This window comes from Onychostoma macrolepis, chromosome 08 (assembly GCF_012432095.1).
Source record: "Onychostoma macrolepis isolate SWU-2019 chromosome 08, ASM1243209v1, whole genome shotgun sequence".
Taxonomy (NCBI): domain Eukaryota; kingdom Metazoa; phylum Chordata; class Actinopteri; order Cypriniformes; family Cyprinidae; genus Onychostoma; species Onychostoma macrolepis.
In genome coordinates, this window is record NC_081162.1 from 25,122,128 (window position 1) to 25,146,417 (window position 24,290).

The 24,290-nt window shown below is 36.4% G+C and overlaps 1 protein-coding gene across 1 annotated transcript in view; it reads left to right on the forward strand.

Moving 5' to 3' along the window:
* The window catches only part of dock5 (dedicator of cytokinesis 5), a 98,405-nt gene that overhangs the window by 45,717 nt on the left and 28,398 nt on the right, over positions 1-24,290 (forward strand). The window contains exons 18-36 of the mRNA XM_058784283.1: positions 1,630-1,810; positions 2,171-2,268; positions 2,352-2,441; positions 5,762-5,862; positions 6,098-6,232; positions 6,782-6,897; positions 7,336-7,402; positions 7,984-8,090; positions 8,201-8,337; positions 12,122-12,217; positions 12,485-12,583; positions 12,902-13,072; positions 17,641-17,741; positions 17,852-17,910; positions 18,149-18,303; positions 19,700-19,785; positions 20,573-20,729; positions 20,896-20,936; positions 21,018-21,108. Coding sequence (XP_058640266.1) covers positions 1,630-1,810; positions 2,171-2,268; positions 2,352-2,441; positions 5,762-5,862; positions 6,098-6,232; positions 6,782-6,897; positions 7,336-7,402; positions 7,984-8,090; positions 8,201-8,337; positions 12,122-12,217; positions 12,485-12,583; positions 12,902-13,072; positions 17,641-17,741; positions 17,852-17,910; positions 18,149-18,303; positions 19,700-19,785; positions 20,573-20,729; positions 20,896-20,936; positions 21,018-21,108 — 2,088 coding nt within the window. The remainder of the gene's footprint in view (positions 1-1,629; positions 1,811-2,170; positions 2,269-2,351; positions 2,442-5,761; positions 5,863-6,097; positions 6,233-6,781; positions 6,898-7,335; positions 7,403-7,983; positions 8,091-8,200; positions 8,338-12,121; positions 12,218-12,484; positions 12,584-12,901; positions 13,073-17,640; positions 17,742-17,851; positions 17,911-18,148; positions 18,304-19,699; positions 19,786-20,572; positions 20,730-20,895; positions 20,937-21,017; positions 21,109-24,290) is intronic.

A 24,290-nucleotide genomic window follows, 5' to 3' on the forward strand; every position in this document is an offset into this window, starting at 1 on the left:
TTTTTTTTTTTTTTTTTTTTTTTTTTTTTTTTTTTTTTTTTTTTTTTTTTTTTTTTTTTTTTTTTTTTTTTTTTTTTTTTTTTTTTTTTTTTTTTTTTTTTTTTTTTTTTTTTTTTTTTTTTTTTAAGTCTTCCAATTGATAACGGTATTTTCACTTTCATGCTGCCTAGCAAGCTTCTGGCAGTGTTTTCATGTTGAGGTCAATGTGACTCCTGACGCTTGTGCTAAGAGGTGCATTGATGCGCTCGACATGGGTCATGTGAAAGGGACTTGAGAGCTACACCAGGGTTCATATTAACTCCTCGTTCTCTTCTGTCCGTCAGGTGGCCATTCCATTGAGGATGTGTGTCGATGTCATCTGAGGCTGACCTTTAGACACAGATCTTCTCAAGATTGTGAGTCTCATAGAGACATTCACAGAACTGTGTATAGAAAGTTCTATGATATCTGTTCTCTTTTGTGTTTCCTTAATGCATTTCTGCAGGGGTTCTCAACCTTTTCATACAGGTCACATTTGCAGTGTGCATTTCACTTTGTATTTTATATGCACAAGAAAACCTGCATATTTTGTTTGTAGGTCCAACATAGGGCAAAAAATGATGCTTGAAATTGTTTTTTACAAATAAAGAATATATAAGCTGGGGTTCATACAGATCTCACTTGACCCCATTAGCATTTTTGCTGACCCCAGGTTGAGAATCTCTGCGCCATTGTATATTCAGGCTTGTTTTTAAGTTGACTATCTGTGTGCTTACATTTCTGTAGCTAGAGATAAGTCTGAGAAGCCTTTTGGCATGGCCTTTGTTCGCCTGATGAAGTCGGATGGCACCACACTTCCAGATGGAAAACATGAACTCATTGTCTACAAGGTGGGCATCTTTAAGGAATGTTCTTGGTTGAGTGCAAATTGACAGAACTTGTGGTATAATATTGATTACTGCAAAAAAAAAAAAAAATTGCCAGAATTATAGCCACAAAATGAAAACATTATGCATGTTATCATGAATTTAGTGTCAAATAATTGCCTAATAACCTTTTTCTGTGCAAGATTATATCCAGTTTTACATATTTACATATTTCCAATTTTATATCCAGTTTTATTTGTTCCCAGGAAAACAAAATACTCAAAATGTAAAAGTGGCAAGAACAACTTTACAGCTCAAATAATGTACAATTTTAACAGAAAAAAATAATGTAAGTGTTTTTGTAAAATTATAAGCTTCACATTTTTTTTTTTTTTTTTTTTAAATTATTTTTTGTTGTTATATTTTTCTTGGTGAATAGAAAGTTAAATAGAAATAGAAAGTTAAAAAATGGCATTTATTTGCTATGTTTTGTAACATTATGAACATCTTTTACTGTCACTTTTAAATGAATTTTATGTATTCTTTTATGTATTTCTATCAAAAAAAAAAAAAAAAGAAAGCAGTGAAAGCAGTTTCTTTGCTGAAAGCTTTTTGGTTTGCTAAAACTCATCTTGACATGTAACCTCTTCATGCAGATCTCTTCAAAATTCTCTGAACTTCTCTTTAAACCAGCAGTATCTGCTCTTGTTGGCCTTACTCTTCCATTGGACAGGAATGTCTCAAATATGCAGTGCCACTACAAATTCCTCTTCTGTTTCTACAGGTGGATGTGAAGAAAGCCGACGACGCCAAGACATATTTGACTCTACCTGGCTCGTATGCTGAAGTGGAAGAGAAAGAGAGACAGACGGGAAAATCTTTCCATCATGGCGGCATCATTCCCATCACCAAAGACAGCTTCCAGATTGCCACCCTCACCTGCTCTACAAAGCTTACACAAAACGGTAAGAGTCATTTCCTTGTGTATTATTTTTTCCAAAAACAATATTTCACCCAAAAATTCAATTCTGTTATTTACCCTCATGACTTTGCAAACCTGACATTTACTGATGCCTCTGCATATTGAACTTAGATAGTAGATATTGTTTTTACACACATTACCTCTGTTCCTCATGCTCGCATCGCTTCTGAAAACTTCAGAAAAAATCATATGGTTTTAAACAACCGGAGAGATGAGAGTAGATAATTACAAAAGTCTCATTTTGTCTTAAACTATCAAAAAAAGCCACATGTAGCCGTATGAGATGGCGAGGTTCTTGTGGTAGTTGGCTTTCTATAACTTTTTTTAATTTCCTCTGACTCAGTTGATCTTCTGGGGCTTCTCAACTGGAGATCAAACACTGAGAGACTTGAAGAAATTCTTCAGAAACTGATGGAAGTGGAAGGAGGGGAGATTATTAAAGTAAGGTTGTGAGAAAACACAACACTTGGCCTTCTATAAAATGCTGCTTTATGATCTAAAGTTTTTGTTGTGTATTCCTCTAGTTCCTGCAGGACACACTGGACGCTCTCTTTAATATCATGATGGAGACCTCAGAGGAAGAAACCTACGATACACTAGTTTTCAATGCCTTGGCAAGTATTGATTATTTAACTCTCTCTTTAGACATCCACCAGTTGCCAACCTATTTTATGATGAGTTTCTCCAGTAATGGACAAAAGGAGAATTTCGAGCCTGGAAATATCAGAGAAACTGTTTAAAATAATTTTTTGTGAGCTATTATTTAACTTTCGTGCAGTGTCCCCAAAAGACAAATGTTTCTAACCATGAGTTCACACCGCCGCCAGCGAGAGCTTCAAAGTGGCCGGAATTCATTCATTTTCAATGTGAGCTCCGGCGAGCAGCGGCGGGTCTTGGATGGTGAGGGCGTCGAGGAGAGTTAAAGTCAGGTCAACTTTATGGTAATGAGCTATATGACGCGGTTGGGTGGCAACCAATCGGAATGTAGAAGTCCTCCGCTTGAGAGGATTCCAGAGAACGCAGTCCTGTAAACTTTGGTTCCGACCACATTAGTTCCCAAGAATGCTTGTTTTTCAGCGGGAATACAATTAATTTGCTCAAAACAACACCGATTTGACCAATTGCATTTGACCAGTTTGGAATGTAGGCAGCGCACAAATTAATGTTAATGTTAATTAAAGACCTAGGCTAGTAAACGTCTCCTATAAACTGCATGTTGAAATTAGACTAGCACTTAACCATGAACACAAAAAACAAACCACACAAATGGCTTTTCAGAGTTACATCTTTCCATCGATCAATTTCTTACTTTCACAATTAAAATATTTCATGAGGTTAACTTATATCCACTTGTGGTCAGTCTGCACAAGATCAACATGCTTGTTTCTTTTCGGCTCCTTTAAATACAAGACCAAGCGTTCGATTGTCAGAGCGTCAAGCCGTTAACGAATCTTTCTACAGCGTCGTTGGCAGGGCGGGCAGAGCGGCCAGAGCGGCCAGAGCGAATTTTGACACTCTCGCCCGGCGGCGGTGTGAATGCACGGTAAGTATCACAAATAGAAAATTTACAAAAACAAAGTTTAGTACTTTCAGTGAAAGTGTTGCTTACTCTTTCCACACCATGACTTTTTGTTATAAGGATTTTTTCAATTATTTTGTTCATTACTATATAGAAAAATACATAATAATTATAAAAATATAGGTTTTCTAATATTTTATTAGAAAACCTAATAAAGGTTCGCGGAGGCTGCGTGTCGGGTGGTTCTTCGCCTCCACGTCGTGCATTCAAATCGTTCAATGCACAGCTAGCCGTTGATTATCCCTAACATATACATATTAATATGAAATTGATTATTTATATTAATATTAATACTAATAGTAACATGAATACTATTGTATTAGATTTGAACATTATTAATTACACTAAATATTAATATTGTTTAATTTATTAATAAAGAAAAATAATTACATTTAAGTTTGTTTAATAATAATAAAAATATTACAATCTCTAAAGTGTAAAATATAAATATTAATGATGCGATTAGTATTAATATTCATATCAACAATCATATTGATATTATTCATACCAGTTAATACTACTACTACCACTAATAAAATCTTGTGACAGAAAGTAATAAAGTATTAATAATACTATTAATATTTTGTTAATATCGATAGGTATATTCTTATTCATATTAACATCATTAATACTATTAATGATTATATTAAAATTTGAAAAATCATGAAAAGTTATAAAGAAAATCTATATTTCTATAAATTGTTTCCTGGTTAACTGTAAAATTTGTCATGCAATTTGAATAATATTGTTTTAAAAAAAATCCTTATCCAGTAACCACGAATGAAAAGTAATAGTGTGGGCAGATTATTCTGAGTGAGCAACACTTTTACTATTGCTCATACTTGGGTTTGGGATCTGAACAAGTATCAAACTTTGGTCTAACTTTTCTAATCGTGAATCACGCTGCTTTTGGGGACTAAATGGTTGCTGAAAAGTTACATTAAAGTTACAAACTGCATAAAGAGCGCTCTGCCGCGTCATTGCGTTTTCATTAGTTATCTGTATGAGTAACCTCAATGCCATAACACGCCATATCGCCATCTGCATGTGGGATGTCTTCCCCCTCACAGACATACAGGTCAGATTATTCTGCCATGTGATGTGTGCTTGATGTCTATGAAAACCATTATTTATTTTGAGTGATTTTTATTTATTCCAGCCACTTTTTAAACCACTGTTTTAGCTGCATTACATTTGGGAAAGAGAATGACAGGCTTTGTGATGTTTGTGCGCCATAGTGCTTTGAGGTTTTGCATCATGTCAGAAAATGTAAAAATCAAGTTGGTTATAATTACTTTTCTCTGGCCACTCGATCTTGGTTGCATAAGAAGCACATAAAGTTAGTTTTGTGGAGGCTGGATGAAATACAATTAAATTATATTCTCTTCTGATGAATCATTCAGAACAGGGGCCTGTACCATGAAGCCAGGTAAGTTTCAGTTTAGTTTGCGCCAACTCTGGGTTTTAGGTACCATGAAAGTTGTTTGGCTTTTAGCAGTGTTCATCGCCATAGTAACCTACGCTCCACAGCTGACCTGCTCCGGGGCAGGTTATGTTCTGGTTTAGAGATCAGCTTCAAGCAAAGTGACACGTCTCTGACACAATAAAGCCACTCCTCCAGTTTCTCTTACTCCAAATTAAAGGATGCTACATAGTAAAACATTTTTAAAGATAAAATCATCTGATTTTTAGAGATGATTATTTTTTATAATTATTTTATATTATTTATATAATTATTATACCCTTAATCCATTACACAAGCCAGCTTAGTTTAATAGTAATTATTAAGCTTTTATTTAAAATCAATGTAAACGTATAGATAATATGCAATATAAATAAGTTTTAGACTCAACTCTATAAACTAACTTTACAACTTTTACTTGCACTTATATGGTAAGATGTTTTCTTTAAGTTTTCCTCTTTCATGGATAGATCGTTTCATGATCGTGCTGTGTAAATGTTTAAATACTTCATATTGTTCAATCTTTTAATCTTCGCACTGACTCTCTCACAAGAAGTGAATCATAGTTTTAAGGCATGTGATTGGCTGCTCATTACTGATGTCACACTTTCATGTGCACATGCTCAATTAACTCAGGATCAAGCCTGAGTTGACCGAGAAAGTTGATGATCAGCTTCATGGTACCAACAAAGCCGGATTGGACTGGTTTGGTTTTGTCAACTCAAAACTAATCCTGTAACCCTGAGTTTGTTCAGCCACCATCATGGTACAGGCCCCAGGAGACATTTATTAAAGAAGTAAATTTAGATTTAACGTTGTCTCAAAACTTAGAAAGTTTATAAGTGATTATAATATGAAGGGCTAGACCTTGTATTTTTGCTTTATTTGTCCAGGTTTTCATCATCTCACTCATCGGCGACATAAAGTTTCAGCATTTCAACCCTGTTTTGGAGACCTACATTAGCAAACACTTCAGCGCTACTCTGGCGTACCAGTAAGAGTTACTGTCTTGTTTGGATTTCTTTGTCCTTTGTGTCACAGTTCATGTGCTTTAATATAACTTGGTCATTTTTGTCCACATTTAATTCTCACCTTGCCATCTCACACTAACACTCTCTCCTTTTCTCACCTGTTCTCTATATACACCTGTCCAGTGATATTCTCGGTTGTGACCTGTACTTATTTGCAAGCATGCTGCAATTGCCACGGTTTGCCTTGTCTGTTCACAGGAAGTTGACCAAAGTGTTGAATTATTTTGTGGGCCATGCTGAGGACCCAGCTCATACAGAGCGACTGTATGCGGCCTTGAAAGCCTTCAAGTATCTTTTTCGTTTCATTGTGCAGTCTCGGATCCTCTATTTGAGGTGGGTACCGGCTCTTATTTGCTCTCAGAAATAGCCTTCAGGAGGGCTTGATTGAACTTGCCCTTCATCTGACAATGCAAATGAAAAAGCAATAGCAAAACAAAAAAAAAAGATACTTTCAGAAGCACTCGCTTCTATATCTGAACTATTGGACCTCCATATGAAACCTAGCAAAGCCAATTAAATTAAGAGCGTTGTTCAAAGACATTTTTGATACGGTAAACCTATCGACAGTCCAGCCTGTTAATTGCATAAGATTACATGCATCCATATGCAGCATATTTATTGCTCGGTGTCTATATAGATGGATAGACAGACAGACCTTAGTGGTGCTTTAAGGCAATAATCTCTGTTACTATTGCTCATACTTGAAGTTATAGAGTTGAATAAACGCCTAACTCATCCCACACTGTTTGTGCTACATACAAAAATTATATGAAATCATTTTTTGACGCCCTGGCATCCACCTACAACACCCTGCAATCGTGCTGATGTTTCCACTCAAATGTTCTTTAGAAAATGTTTTTTTCCCCGTTTGTTGTTTGTCAGGTTTTATGGGAAAAGTGAAGATGGAGGGCAGTTTCTCGACTCCATTCGGACTTTATTTCTTTCTATCAGCAATCTGATGGACAGACCTCTGGATGAAGGAGTTAAGATAAAGGCAGGTTTTTTACATGGATATACAATAGACGTTTAGAAGAAATGTTAATGGATACCATTGGTGAACTGAGAGATTTGCAAAAACCACATTGAAGATTAAGATTTATTTTAAAAGAAATGAATACTCTTATTCAGCAAAGATGTAAATAAAATGATCAAAAGTGACAGTTGAGATATTTATAAAAAATTCAAATAAACTATTCTTCTTTTTTTTTTTTTATTCATCGTTGATTGGAACGATTGCTTGCACATTAGAATGATTTCTGAAGGATCATGTGACAGGAGTAATGATGCTGAAAATTCAGCTTTGCACCACACCAATAAATTACTACTTAAAAGAAATTCAAATAGAAATTGTATTAATGTTTCAAAATGTTACTGTTTTGTATTTTCACTATATATGTAGTGAACTTTGTTTATCTGCTTTTTTTTTTCCTAGGGAGCAATCTTGAAATATCTTCCCACCATCATCAATGAATTGCAGAAGGTCTTTGACGCTGTAGAGCTCAGGTAAAGTGAATGATGTATTTCACATTGCTGTGAAAACATCTAGCCTTTGCATCACCACCGGTTTATAGATTTGGTTAGAAACAAATTTGTGGCATACTGTTGTTTACCATAATGCGAAAAAAAAAAAAAAATCAATTCATCCAATATTTTTTTTTTTCATAAGTCATGGTTACAGTAAGGCACTTATAATTACAAATGAATTGCACCAGTGTTCCTGACGGTTAAAAAAACAGTAATGTGAAGCTTGTATGTTTGAGAAATCACTTGCATGAATAATTCAGTAAAAACAGTTTATTATTTGAGCTTTAAAGTTGTATACTGTACTGTCCTCCTGCCATGATCACTGATTTATAGAAGGTCTTTGGTGCTGTAGATCTTGACATCTCTAACAGGCTTGTAAACATCTACTGTTTGAAGACCAGTATAGGTAGTGTAGTAGTGTATCTCAGATGTTCACACTCGAGTAAAAAAATTGTCATTGCTTACGTATTCTTCCCTTCTGACTTACGTTTTCTGTACCATGTTATTAATATATAGTTTCCACTTTGTGTTTTTGTGGAAAACCTTTCTTTCTCTCACAGTGTTCAGCTGGCGAAGTTCATCGAAAGCATCCCTGATTTTCAGATGGTGAGGCAGAAGCTGGGCTGTCTGGTGAAAATTGTTGAGAGTAACCTGTTCAAACAGCCAGGTACAATAGGACTTGACAGCCATTCAGGCCAACATATAATTTTTTCTCATCGACTCGCACTAAAAGCTGTGTGTCATCCACACTTCTCATATTCTCTCTTGTGCTTTTAGACTGCAGAGATGTTTTGTTGCCTCTGATCACAGATCAGTTGAGTGGGCAGCTGGACGATAACTCCAACAAACCTGATCTCGAGGCTTGTGTCCAGCTGCTGAGCACTGTACTGGACATGCTGGACTGCAAAGACGTGGTGAGTTTGAAGTGGTTGAGCATCCATAACAACTTCAGCCAGTTATGAGGAGCTTTATCTCAGCCTCAGACCATCTGATGAGCAAAACCGCAGGAGCCAAACTAATTGGCTGGCTTTATGCAATTTCCAGGAGTCAGGGAGTACAGGTTTTATCAGTCCACTGGGAAACAGAGATGTGTTTACACGTTCCCAGTAAATTATTCAGTCAGGTTTTTACAATAAGGATTTTTTTTGTTGGCTCAGTCATTTTTACTTCCTCTCTGAACATTTTCACTGGCCCCCCACTACAAAAGAATGATAGATATTGATTTTAGCTATGCATTTTTAATATTTGCTATAAATATATATTTTTTGATCAAAATGTGCTATAAATGTTTGAGGCCGGTAAGATTTTTATACTACTTTTAATATTCTTTTATGCTCATCAAGGCTGCATTTGATTGATTACAATGCAATAAAAACAGTAGTACTGTGAAATATTATTACACAAATAATTGTTTTCTATTTAAATATACTTTAAAATGTAATTTATTCCTGTGATGGCAAAACTAAATAACTGAATAGAATTAAATTAATAAAAACAACAGCATTTATTTAAATGTTTTGTAAAAGTCTTTACTGTAACTTTTGATCAATTTAATGCATCCTTGCTGAATAAATGTATCAATATCTCTTAAAAAAATTCTTACGGCATCCAAACTTTTAAACAGTAGTAAATAAATGTAATTTCTATTATTAATAAGTACATTATATTTCATTAGTGTTCATTTATTTTCAGTTTTTTTCACAAAACATTAATGATTGCTTTGTCATTTTCAACACATTATTACATTTATACAATGCTGTAGCAAATTTTGCTGTTTTGTCAACAAGATAATGTAGAACAGAAGTAACAGCATCTCAGAAAACCAGATGTTTTAGTTTGCAAATCACAAAAATGGATGTGCAAGAACAATTAAATCAATACTTTTGTTCAACAAACATATGAAGCAGCACAACTCAATATTGACAATAACTAGAAATGTTTCTTGTGCATCAAATCAGCATATTAAAATGATTTCTGAAGGATCATGCGACACTGAAGGCTGGAGAAATGACTTTACAGGAATTCATTTCACTTTAAAATATATTACAAAACAGTTATTTTACATTATAATAACAATATTACTGTTTTTACTGTATTTTTGAGCAAATGAATGTATCCTTGGCGAGCAGTAGAGACTTCCTGGTGAAATATCTAGCTACATGTGAATGAGAGCAACAACATCCAGACTCTGTTTTAATCATTCTTGGGGACTTTAATATAGCAAATCTCTCCTGTGAACTGCCAAAATACAAACAGCATGTTACATATCCCACCAGAGACAGTAATATACTGGACCATTGTTACACCACAATAAAGAATGCATACCACTCTGTCCCACGGGGAGCTTTGGGGCTCTCTGACCACTGCCTGGTTCATCTTATAGCAACATACAGGCAAAAACTTAAATCTGCTAAACGTGTAGTAAAGACTGTAAAGAGATGGACCAATGAAACAGAGTGGGTTTTACAAGCCTGTTTCGACTGCACTGATTGGAGCGTTTTTGAAGCTGCTACCACCGATCTGGATGAGCTCACAGAGACTGTAACATCCTATATTAGTTTCTGTGAGGATATATGCATTCCTACCAGGACTTATTTAACATTCAACAATGATAAGCCATGGTTTACAGCAAAACTCAGACATCCTTGTCAGGCCAAAGAGGATGCCTACAGAAATTGGGACAGAGTCTTGTACAATCAGGTCAGGAATACACTGAATAAGGAGATTAGAGTGGCTAAAAGGACCTACGCTAAAAAGTTGGAAGATCAGTTCACTTCCATTGACTCCACTTCAGTGTGGAAAGGTCTGAAAGCCAGCACCAACTATAAGACACCATCCCCCAGCACTGAGGTGAATCAACAACTTGCTGAAGACCTGAATGAGTTTTATTGTAGATTTGAAACCCCCCACACCCGTCCTGACCACCTCTCTACACAACCGCTAACACCTCCTGTAACCCCCCTCTCCCACACTCCTGCACTTCAGATCAATGAAGAAGATGTGTGCCAGGTCTTCAGAAAGAACAAGAGAAGAAAGGCACCAGGCCCAGACGGTGTGACACCAGCCTGTCTGAAAACCTGTGCTGACCAGCTGGCCCCCATCTTTTCACAGATCTTCAATAGATCTCTGGAGTTGTGTGAAGTCCCTTCCTGCTTCAAATGCTCCACCATCATCCCCGTCCCAAAGAAACCCAAGATAACAGGACTTAACGACTACAGACCTGTGGCATTAAAGTCTGTCGTCATGAAGTCATTCGAAAAACTGGTTCTGGCTTATCTGAAGGTTTCCTTTACCGAGCAAACAGGTCCGTGGATGATGCAGTCCCCACTGCTCTTCTCCTTGTTCACCAACGACTGCACCTCTAAAGACCCCTCTGTCAAGCTCCTGAAGTTCGCAGACGACACTACAGTCATCAATCTCATCCAGGATGGCGATGAGTCTGCTTACAGACAGGAGGTTGAGCAGCTGGCTGTCTGGTGCATTCTTAACAACCTGGAGCTGAACACGCTCAAAACAGTGGAGATGATCATGGACTTCAGGAGAAACCCACCTGCACTCTCCCCACTCACCATCATAGACAGCACTGTGGCTGCAGTGGAGACATTCAAGTTCCTGGGATCCATCATCTCTCAGGACCTGAAGTGGGACACTCACATCGACTCCATTGTAAAAAAGGCCCAACAAAGGTTGTACTTCCTTCGCCAGCTGAGGAAGTTTAACCTGCCTCAGGAGCTGCTGAAACAGTTCTACTCAGCCGTCATCGAGTCTGTCCTGTGCACTTCAATAACTGTCTGGTTTCGTTCAGCTACAAAATCAGATATCAGAAGACTACAGGGAACGGTTCGGACTGCTCAAAGGATTATTGGTGCTCCCCTGCCCACCCTCCAATAACTGTATACATCCAGAGTGAGGAAAAGGGCTCAGAAAATCACTCTGGATCCCTCACATCCTTGTCATCCCCTTTTTTAACTTTTGCCACCTGGCTGGCGCTACAGAGCCCCAAATACCAGGACAGCCAGGCACAATAACAGTTTCTTCCCCCAGGCAATCTACCTTATGAACAGTTAAATGTTCCCCACATTATGCAATAAAAATGTGCAATAAACTTATATTTGTTACCACCTCCATCCTAGCACATCCCTGCATCTCATTCTATTCTATTCCATTCTATCATCTATAGCACAACTGTACATACAATTTATTTATTTTTCAATTTATTTTTCCATTTTTGTCTATTTATATTTACATATGTGTATTTTTTATTCTCATCTTATTTTTATTGTCTGTGTGTTGTCTCTGTGTACTGGAAGCTTATTTCACTAAAACAAATTTCTTGTATGCGCAAGCATACATGGCAATAAAGCTCTTTCTGATTCTCATTCTGATGAGACTGTGAATGACTTTGTGTATGAATACAGACAGGCTGATCTTTCAACCATGATGCATTTCGCTGGCTTGTTGATATGACAGCGCATTCAAGATCGGTTGACATTTCGGTTGATATGTATTGAGACAGTCAGACATTTCAGGTCAAACTCTTGCGACTTGTGAGCATCTCTTTGCTGGAGCAGTTATGTTGCAAATTTCCAAAATAAGGTCATTTGAAGTTGCACCACTGATTGTTTATGAGAGGGAGTCCTTTCTAGGTTCATTCAAGCATACTTCAATGCATCTCATTCACCTTTTTTACGCTTTCAGGGTCCCACATCCGGTCATGTGAAGTTAATTGTGGACCGTCTCTTGCGGAGGGTCAACCGCACGGTCATCAACCTAAGTTTGGACTCTCCCTTCATAGTAAGACACCAGCATGCCACAAAATAGAGTGCTGTAGAAAGATTTAGCAGAGCTAAATCAGCTTAACTTCCTGTCAAAGCTGCTGTTGTTTCGACCACACAGCACCGAAGCCCACACACACCTGCTGAAACTCATAACAACAGCAGTCTGGACCATTGAACTTAACTTGTTTATTTCTTTGCCCAGGCCCGTGGCTATGAGTTTTCTCAGCAGTGTGAGCAGCACATGTAAAGTTATTGATTATTTCTTCTCTTCCCATGGACACAGGGCCACTACCTGGCATGCATGACTGCTATCCTGAAACAAATGGAAGACGTCCATTATGCACAATACATCAGCACCTTCAAAACCAGACAGGACATTATCGTAAGTCTCCTGCTCTCTCTGCAGGCCCCATCCATCATCGCAGAGCCTTCCGTGCTCTGAGAGTTAAGTTATAAATAATCCACCTTTTGCACAGCTGACTGATGCGACACATGTGGCTCTGTTCCCTGTCATCTGTCGAAGTGAGTCAGGGTTTAATAGCAGAACGAGATAAGCGCAGCTTCAAATTAGCATCTGTTTTTCCTGCTCAGTCATATCTGTGCGGAACACAAATGTAATTTGCCGGTCTGCATCTTATCGTAGTTTTCCTCTGCGTGCAAGTACATGCTCTTAACAACAAGAATCCATGTGGTTTTTTAGGACTTTCTAATGGAGACTTTCATCATGTTCAAAAACCTGATGGGCAACGTGTTTCCGCCCGACTGGATGATCATGAATCTTCACCAAATGAAAGTCTTTCTGCGGGCGATTGACCAGTACTCCGATGTTCTCAACAAATACTTCCTGGACTCCACTTACTTCCACTTGCAGGTCAGTTTAAAGAGGACTGTAAAGGGGTTTCAAATACACAATTACGCTTCAGACAAGACAGAGATTATATTGTTGGAAACACTGTCATACTTCTATATTGCCCAAGCCACAATGCCTTAAAAAGCAGTGATTAACAATGTTGCTCCAAAAAAGCACTGCAAATTTTAGGCAACTGAATCAGAAGCATTTTTCCAACCGGAAGATGGCAAGGTGGCAAGTGTTGTTTGATGACTCTTATGAATTGTTCTTTAATGGCTCGTTTCCACTGAGCGGTGCGGTACAGTACAGTACAGTTCAGTACAGTACGATTCGGTACGGGTAACCTGATCAGGCTTGTGTTTCCACTGCCAATAGTACCCTCACTTGGTAGGCGTGGTGTATGCTGGAAAGTAGCGATCGATGATAAAGCGCGACAATGAGCACAACTCTGCCGCTTTTTGTTAAATGTCAGCTTTAATAAACAATAATAGCCATTATAAAAGTATAAGTACAAAGTATAAGAGACTTATGTAAGAGGAAATAAAGACAAAAGCAAACAATTCAGTCAAATGTATGCTACAAAGTCAGCGCTGTTCTACGGTAAAGTTAAAAATAAATATATAAAGTTAAACATAACTTTGTGCTCAGCCAAAACAATATGACCAGGAACAAATAATAGATTCATGAGACCACGAATGCCTGTTAAATATAGCCTACCCAAAACGAATTGTATCTCTTGTTTAATCACTACAGAGACATCAGAGCCAGCGGCAAATGTCGGAAGGACTAGCCGAGCTAAGGCTCCTCTATGCGGATACATGAGCACAGAGGGCCCGGTTATCGCTTGGAGCTCCGAAATCGGCATAACAAATTCTCAAATAGGCGCTATCTTTAAAAATAAACCGCCGATTTGAGTTTTAAACAATTACATTCTCGCCTGAAAAACTCTTAAAACTACATTTCATGACACAATAACAGTATATTTAGAAAATTACGAGGGCTTTTGTGCAAAGACGTTTCACAAGTCCACAAGAACGCATACTGAGAAACGGCTATCGTCTGTGTGAAAATATAAATTGATAAAATACACTGTTATAATTTTTTGTGTTTGCGCACTCTGATGTAAATAAGCCCAATACTCACAGACAGCAGAGCGGAACGAGTGAAGGAGAAGCTTTATCCCCTTGTATCACGCAAAAGTGACGATTCTAGTCAACCAATCAACGTTCTGTAGTGAGTTTAGCTCCACCCTTTTTGGCAAGGCAAAAAAAAAAGTTCAGCAAGAGGGGAGTTCGAACTCGGGTCGATTGCGCCAAAAAGCATGCACCGTACCATCTACGCCACTGAAACTGATGTTGTACGAGCATCTTTTTTCAGTCTTGACTATCCCAATCACACATTGTTGGGCGGAGTTAGTGTAAATAGCCTTTGCCAACAAGGCGGGCTATTTGCACTTAGTGTAAATAGACACTCCGTTTACATAAATGCTGTTCTTTTTTAACTTTCTATTTATGAAAGAATCCTAAAATCAAATATATCACAGATTGCACAAAAATATAAATGTTTTCATTAGATTAATAATATACAAGATGCCATTTTCAAATATAATACAGAAAACAGTTGTTTGAAATATTGTTGATTTTACTGTATTTTTAATCAACTAAACATGTCCTTTTATGCTAAAAGTCTTCTTTTAAAAAACATTAAAAATCTTACAGATTCCAAACATGCAGTGGAACCAGTGTAATTTGTGTAATGAGTCTTATAAACCATTTCTTTATAGTGAATCTACCACATACAACTAACTCTGAGGCTTAAATAGTGCAGTTACTTACTGACTGCTTATTTGTATGTCAGTGTGGGTTAAAGATACACTTTGTGTTTAGTCAGTGATATTTTAAAATTAATACCATATAATAAATAAATAAATGAATGAGATGCATTACTGCCTTTTGACTAATTAGGATGTGAAATAAAGACCAAAAGATTGCGAAAAGTCATTAAATTACAGTGTAAACATGGATTTTACAAGAATTGTTTTAAAGTACATTTCTTTTTTTCCAAATATATAGTTTTTAAAATTACTAAAAGAACCCATTAGTGGAATCATTAAAGAACCATACTGGTGTGTTGGATAAAAAATAAAGAATACATTTTTTCTGTAGTTAAAAGGCCGTATCATGAGAAAATTCCCTTGATCTTCTGAGATAAAGGAGTTCATTGTACTAGCCTTACTGTAATTATTAGAACTGCTTCCATCCCAATCCTAAAACCATCACTGCTGAATCCTTAATTTGAAGAACGCTGCTTTCACAGGCAGTAAATTGAGGCAGGAAGGCATCAAGACACGTCCAAATCCAATGTTTGCACAACATCCCGCCTGCTAACACCTGGCTATACTTCATTTGCTGTTGAAGGCACCATAGACGCTTCAGAAGCAGTAATATCCCACAATCCTGAGTTTTGGTGTAGTTGTAATCAAAATGGTATCTGACAGAGTGGTTAAAATAAGTACATTAATTGTGCACTTTGGATAAAAGTGTGTGCCGAAAGCGTAAATATAAACCTATGGTTCTGTTTCTACCAGAAATTAAACATCATAGCCATTAAATATTCATTTAGTTGTCTTTAAAGCTCACTGTCAGAACGTGTTCTATATCAGTAAACATGACATGCATTGCACCATCCGAAATCAGTAGCTGAAATTCATTTAATAAGATCTTTGATCATTTCAGTCTGATCTTGACAGATTCAGCATGGAGTTTTTCACCGTGTAATGTATTAGAAACAATAGCAAACCCATAACCACAATGTGTAAAACCCATGTCTAAGCACAGCAAAGTGTCGTTTCTTATTTAATGAACAGGTAATTTATATCCTTTTTAATCCTAAGGTTCTGAGATTGTAGAAAATGATCATATACATTTAATTAATGGTTGTTTTTGGTGAAAAAATTAATAAATAAATAAAAATCAAGCATTATAACAAGACCCCAGAGATAAAAAATAAAATAATGAAACCGGTGATGTTCTGTGTGTGAAGCTGTCCAGTAGTGATTTGATCAAAGATAATTTAAGCACTCTGAATATCTCTGCATGCACTAAGTGCGCAATTGTCCTGTGCATGTAGTTGTTTTCCAGGAGAATAATGTTTGGGCATTTCTGTGAATCATATGAACACTTTCTGTTGCATGCTCTTATATAACATGTTTTTATGATGCTCATTTGTGGTGATCTTTTGGGAGAGCGTATGGATTTTGCACCCACTGGAAGCCTCCTGCACTTTAGGCATTTGGGAAATATCATCTATACCACTTTTGAAAAATACCCATCTGCTAAACTTTCTGTTGCTTGGTTACCATTCATTCAACACTCTGTGCATCCGAAATATTTCACCCATAAGACCTTAGTCAATTAAAAAAAGCAATTGCATTACAGTATATCAATACAAACTAATTGTCCAAATAATCAAAGCAAGGCTATGCCTTAATCATCTGTGATAATGTAACCCAAAACACGATAATTTAAAAGCATCTGCCACTATTTCTGACAGAAAATTCAAGAAATTTCTAACTCTGTGTTGCAGTGATACAACAGAAAGGACATTTCTGTTCTCGAAACAATGAAGTCATAAATATTGAATTCTCTCAGTAAATCCTATTTTTTTAACGAGATCACTGTTGTTTATAAGTATTATCCGATCAGATGGTGGATCAGCACCAAGAGATGATGTCTACAGCCCTGATCGTCAGCGGAGACCAGGACACCCAGATGACCCCCAGAGATATATCCCTAGATATATCAACCAAAAATAACAAAATAACTAAAATATAATAAAATACCTAACTACATAATACTACTATTGTTAGAAATTGCAACAAAATTAAAATAGAAATATAAACTTTTGAACTGCGGGTTTCGTCTGGTCAGAGGAGAACTGGCCCCCCGACTGAGCCTGGTTTCTCCCAAGGTTTTTCTCCATTCTGTCACAGAGGGAGTTTTGGTTCCTTGCCGCTGTCGCCTCTGGCTTGCTCAGTTGGGGACACTTAATTTCTAGCGATTATCGCCGATTTGATTGCACAGCTACTATTTAAACTAAACTGAGCTAGACAATGACATCTCTGAATTCAATAATGAAATGCCTTTAACTGAAAATTGAGTGTTTAATCTTATCATTATACATTACTGACACTCTATCCTCCAATTTGATACTGTTAAGTGCTTTGACACAATCTGCATTGTAAAAGCGCTATATAAATAAAGGTGACTTGACTTGACTTGACTATTAATGTATATATATATGTATATATATATGTATATATATGTATATGTATATGTGTGTATATATGTATGTATGTATATATGTACTGTATGTATGCATATATGTATATGGAACTAATATGTAATATAAAACTAATACAAGTAATATCATGGTAACACCAAAACTTTGCTGGAACATCATGGTAACATCATATGCAAATTACTCTAAAGACTCACTTTTTGAAAATTTGTTTTATTTTTATTTTTTTATTATTTTGTTCTCAGGAAATGGTTTTGTCTTGATGATTTCCTGTTGTTTTTCCTCAATAGCTTTGGAACAACTATTTTCACCTGATTGTTGCCTTCCTTACCCACAAGTCCTTACAGCTGGAGTCTTTCTCGCTCGAGAAACGCAACAAGATTCTCAACAAGTGAGTGAGAGACCTGCGGATACACTGTTGTTCTAGTATTCAGATGTTGGTTTTGTTCATTTTATTTGAAAGGCTGATGTCTTAAATTGAGTTTCTAACCATGTAAACAGGTACGGAGACATGCGGAAAAGCATCGGCTTCAAGCTGAGAGATATGTGGAACAATCTTGGTAAAAGCTCTTTCCTGTGCTTCTTATCTATTAGAGACAGTGACCACAATTACAAAAGTGGAGAGGAATTTTTACAGAATTGCCTAAAGGACTTTCTATTTGTTCAAATGGCTTTTTATAGAGAGTAAAATCACTAATGTGGTGTTTGTCTTTATTGGCTGAGACAGAGTGCATATTTAAGTTTTTTTTGATGTTCTGAAGAAATTAGGGCTATTTTGTGATGTCATGTGACTTCCAGGCCAACATAAGATGAAGTTTATCCCTGCGATGGTGGGACCGATCCTGGAAGCTACGTTAGTGCCTGAGCCTGAGCTGAGGAAAGCCACCATCCCCATCTTCTTTGACATGATGCAGTGTGAACACCATTTCAGCACCAACCACACCTTTCAGAAGGTGAGGGGTGCTTCTGTGTTCTGTGCCAGCGTAACTTTTGAAACAGCAGTTCTGTTTCAAAACTTGCAGAAGATATCTAAGTAGGCAACTTGCTTAGGCTTCATAGGCACACTCATGATGCTGTCAATGATGCTGGTGATTTGGTCAAAAATGAAGAATGCATTGTGACAAGTTTTAGCTAAAGTTTTAGTCCAAAGGCTTAAAAATATTTTAAGTACAGAAATATCTATCTATTAAAATACTGATTCTTTTCATTAAAAAAGGGTGATGTCGGTTCTGTTTGTTTACCTTAGTTTTATGCATTGTTTCATGAACTAAAAAAAAATATTTTTAAGCAAATTAATTTTAAGTTGCATTTTAGGCTAATGTTGAATAAGGCTAACTTTAAATGCTGTAAAAGTATTGTTCATTATTTAATATTATACATATACATATACATATTTAATATTATACATTGTATATACCTTAATTTAAATTGTGTGCTATTATTTAGAATTTATATGCTTTGTATGCCTATGAACATAATTTATATTCAGTATGTTAATTAAGGGTGTAATATATTTCATCACAGTTTGATTTGATATTGAGTCTCTTAGCCAGCGATATGATATTTGCAGTTACCTAGATACATGCTGCAGTACGATTATGATTTGACTGGATTCACGGGTCTGTTATGTGCCTATTTAATACCAACAGTTACATTTTTATCAACTCACAAATGCAACCAAAATATAACATGAAAATTTAACTCTCTAAAAATATCAAATTCTGTATCACAAGTGGGAAAATACACAACAAAAAGTACACTTCAGTTTTATGAATGATATAGAAAAATAAATAATGGAAATACAAATCAAGTTGTTCAGTTGTCAAGATTATCAGTCGTATGGTGACAACACATCATTTGCTTGTGCAGTGACAACAGCCAGTCTTTTGTGTTCTCTAAAATGTGCAAATCTAGTATCCCCAATAGGACATCCGAAACAAAATAAGCATTTTTACAGAAAAATAAACATATATATAAAAAAGAAAATTCAAAAATAAAGTTAACAAATATTTGATGACAGCTCAATGACAATTTGACTTTTTTTGGTCAGTGCTATCCTTTGAGAGGTTTTTCTGATAATTAAAGGTGATACATCATAAATAAAGGTGCATACTAGTTAAATGTACAATTTGACATAATTTGTATGCATTGTTCTATATCTATTCATCATTACACACCAAATTGTTAAAGCCAGTTTCTGTTGGAATCAGCTGTGAGTGTTCACTATTTGTGTGGATGCATGAGTGACCATTAATTAACTGATGAGGGTCCATGTCTGTTAAGATGTTGCCTATGTAGGCTTCTGCGTGATGGTCAGTAAGTTTGACGAAGCATTTGTGTTCTTTGCAGTTTGAGAATGAGCTAATCACAAAACTGGATCAGGAAGTTGAAGGAGGCCGTGGTGATGAACAATACAAGATTTTGCTGGAGAAAACGTGAGATTTTTTTCTCGCCTCTTATCATGCTGCCACACATATATTATACATCATTTTATTTCTTTGTACTTAGAAAAGTAAGTTACTAATTTTTAATTTTAGTATTGATTATTGAAAATTATATCAAGATCACTGTCTGCTGTCTGAAAACTAAATCTGCTGTAGAAGGTGCATGCTGTTTATGCCTATTGAAATGCTTGAATGTGGACATATTTGCATTTGTCTATATGCTATTTAAGGTAATTTTACACAAATTAAAGCCCATGTATCTTCCCTGCTGCTGTAGCTGTTTAATTGAACTAATTTAACTAATATGTTTGCATAGCATTCCTCTTAAAATGGTATAGCTTTGTACATTGTATTTTTACATTTTCTCGGCACTTATATATTTTCCTAATTTTTAAAATAGTACATGCTAACTTGTTTGCGCAGTTGAATTATCTGTACCTTGAATTGGTGTTTTATTATTTTGAGGTTTCGTGTTTTGATAGAATATAATAACGTTTGGTAAAAAAAATAAATAAATAAAGGTTTGCTTATTTGCAGATTAATGTATATTAAATGTCTGCACTAAACTTAGTACTAACTATACAGACCAGTGCTGACTAGAATAAAAAAAATTAAAAACAAAGTTTTTTGGGAAATCAGTACTTTTTAAGTACATTAAAAATCAAGTGCTTTGTACTTTAACTGAAGTAAAAGTGAAAATGTAATTATTAATACTTTTACTGGAGTAATATTTTATTAGGGTATCTGTACTTAGTTTGTGTACTCTGTGTGTGTCCAGGCTGTTGGAGTACTGTCGGCGGCACCGGTATCTTTCTCAGTCTGGGGAGGCGTTGGCTTTTCTCTTAAGTAGTCTGCTGGAGAACCTGCTGGCTTACCGCACCATCACCCATGATGAGAGCCCTGAGCTCCGCATGAGCTGCACCGTCAACGTCCTGGTGAGAACCAGACACTGTGAACTCTCAAACACAGCTGCAGTATTTATAAATATACCTTATTATGTGCTCAACCTGCTGAAAAGACCAGCGAGGATCCAATCAGCAATAAAAGTTGCTTAGAAACTTTAATGAGATTCCATCTCTGTATCTTCTCTCAAATCCACAGAACTTTTACAAAGAAAAGAAAAGGGAGGATATATATATCCGGTAAGTGTTTTAGATGATTACAACTTCTTGTCTTGTTGATGGCACATGGATGAATCTGTATGTTTTGTGGTCTTTCATTAGGTATTTGTACAAGTTACGAGATCTACATCTGGACTGTGAGAACTACACAGAGGCTGCCTACACCCTGCTGCTCCATGCTGAACTGTTGGAGGTTTGGACATAGTGCTTTTATTAACTGTAGATTTGGGTTAAGGTTAGATAGTGAAATCTAGGAAGCAGGGTGACCAATGGCCAGTATAATGCAGATATAGTATTTGGCCCTCTCCCAAATGGAACACTTCATGTGCACTTGCGGTCTTACGAACTCACAATGGCCGTGGCATGCGTGTGTCCGTTAAGTCCATGAGACCGTAGGGTGTCCCATTCGTCATTTTATCGTTCAGAAGGGTGCTCGTGAGTGCCCCCTTTGTGGCCGCTATGCACCCTCGATCCGCACTTCTGCCGAGCCCGCACTGGGGCGAGCTTCGCAGCAGACTTCTACCCGACAGTCTAAGTGGCATTACGTCACGAAAGTGCGGACTCAGAGAAAGACCGCGAGGGTTTAGGGTGCCATTTGGGACAGGGCCTATGTGAACCTGGAGCACACAACCAGTGTTAATTAGCATGGGTATATTTGTATAGCCAAAAATACATTGCATGGGTCAAAATTATCGATTTTTCTTTTATGGCAAAAATCATTAGGATATTAATTAAAGATCATGTCCCATGAAGATATTTTGTAAATGTCCTACCGTAAATATATAAAAACGTAATTTTTGATTAGTAATATGCATTGCTAAGGAGTTCATTTGGACAACTTTAAAGGCAATTTTCTCAATTCTTTGCTTTTTTTTTATAAAACGGATAGTTCCGGTCCTTGATTCTGATTGGTTGAGCTGCTTTCGAAGCTGTTGTAAATTACTCTACAAACATACACATTTGTTTACTCGGCAACTACTTTGTTGGAACCACAAACGTTTCTGAGGAACTACATTGTTTGGCGGAAGAATAATGTTTTTATTAATATCATTACATTTTATTTGCTTTGTTTTATTTTGTGAAACCTTGCTATATGGAATAACCATTTTATAAAAGCAATAAGCCCTGTGAAGCCATGGCTTACAGTGAATTTATAACAGCTAATGCCCCTTACTGCCCAGTCCTGCAGATTTGCTTTATTCAACATTAGGAAGATCAGGCCCTTTCTTTCGGGAACATGCTTCACAACTCCTTGTTCAAGCTCTTGTTCTGTCCAGACTGGACTATTGCAATGCTCTCTTGACAGGTCTTCCAGCCAGTTCTATCAAACCTCTACAATTAATCCAAAATGCCGCAGCAAGATTAATCTTTAATGAGCCGAAAAGAACGCACGTCACACCTCTGTTCATCATTTTGCACTGGCTACCAATAGCTGCTCACATAAAATTCAAGGCATTAATGTTTGCCTAGAAAACCACCACTGGCTCTGCACCCCTTTACCTAAATTCACTACTTCAGACCTATGTGCCCTCTAGAAGCTTGCATTCTGCAAGTGAATGATGCATTATATTAAATAAACACCAATCTTATATTTCAGCTTTTAGGAAGTATGCATTCTTTGAGCTGCTTTTCATTCATTATCTGATCTAATCATGCTTAACATTTTTTTTTAAAGGTGCCATAGTATGCATTGATACAATATTTTAAATTGTTCTCTGATATCTACATAGAAGGTATGTGGCTTAGGTAAGGGCAAAAAATCTCCAGAAACAGTTTTACATGTCCATTTACAACCCTAGGATTTCTCCCTAGAATGAAACTCCCTATTTGGAAGGGTCATGAATAATAATAATGTTGAGCTCTGCTCTGATTGGCTGTTTCACAGTGTGGCTCATTTCAGTAGCTTACAGGAAGGAAACACAGGGAAACTATATATTTCAATACTTTCTCGCACAGTTATATCGTTGGGTAATTATACTGTAAATAAAATGCAGGCATCAGGGAGCCGCTATTAATATGCTGGGCATTGAAACTGCTTTCAAATGCACGATGGCTTTTTAGTTTCACTTTCACTTTGGAGATTCGCGATCGCACAAACTCTGTTTATACTATGCAGCGGCAGTACTTACCACACATTTTACAAGATCAGATGCTTGTCAGTGGTGCTCAGGATCTGTAAATCATTCGCCATCATCCTCAGGCATCTCTCCTTACTCTGTTTATGTGGTAAGTGAAATCTTATGTGCTGTAATGTAACAGGCTACCGCTAGCAAGAAGCTAACCATGTCCCTTTAGTAGCTCGCATTATTTTATTAGAACACATTATTTGCTTTCCGTGCCTTTCTGAATACAGACACCAACCTATAGCCTGGAACATAACATTTATTTCCATGATCTGCCATTTTCGCTGTTGTCCTCGCTTTTCTTCACAATACCTGCAGAACTTCTGATGATTCGGCTGTCCAGGTTTGGCTGGTGGCTGGCCTAGAACATGGGCGGGTATATGCAAATGTTGGGGGCGTATGCAAATTAGTTAACCCGACTGTTACGTCATAGTTGGTGTTATGTTCTGATTCACCTATTTTTCAGTGGTCTTTTTTATTCATGAGATTTACATAAGGAGGAGGAAACTATGGTGTTTGAGGTTCACGGTATGTCATTTCCATGTAAAGAACTGTTATTATTCAACTATGCCAAGGTAAATACAGTTTTCCATTCTATGGCACCTTTAATTAAAATCTACTTTTATAAAAAAAACAAAAAAAACACAAGTAGTTGCAATACATGTTTGTCTTTGTCAGTTATTGCAAACATTTAATCCTAAGCCTTTTGATTAAAATGTTTTAAGGTCATGAGTAGGCATGTGACATTATCATATTTTCTGAAGCTTTAATCACAATATATGGTATTATCACAATATTAAATTACACGCACACAAAAAAGTTAACAATTAACATTCAAATAACAAAAACAACTTTAAACCTTTATACAGTTAAACCAGCACATGTCTAGACATTAGAGACAATTGCACAAATTTGTAATAAAATTTAATGATGACATGATAGATATGAAAAAGTATGTCAGAAATACTTTCACATTTTCACATCACATATGTATTCACAATTTGTGCCAAACAATATTTGAAATATAGATTTTTTCCATTGACAAGGATGTAAGTAGATTTTGGAAATGTTCTGTTCTGTTGTTTTTTTTTTTTTTTAAACCAAGCAGGTTCGGTAATCTGAAAAACTAATGAAAGTCAGTTGTTATGTGTCCTACAAATCATTATAAAAGCCAAACATTAAGCTTGTCAGTCGTGCAAATTGTATTATTCTGTTTAAGTTAACTTAGTCTGTTTGCATTTGAATATCTGCA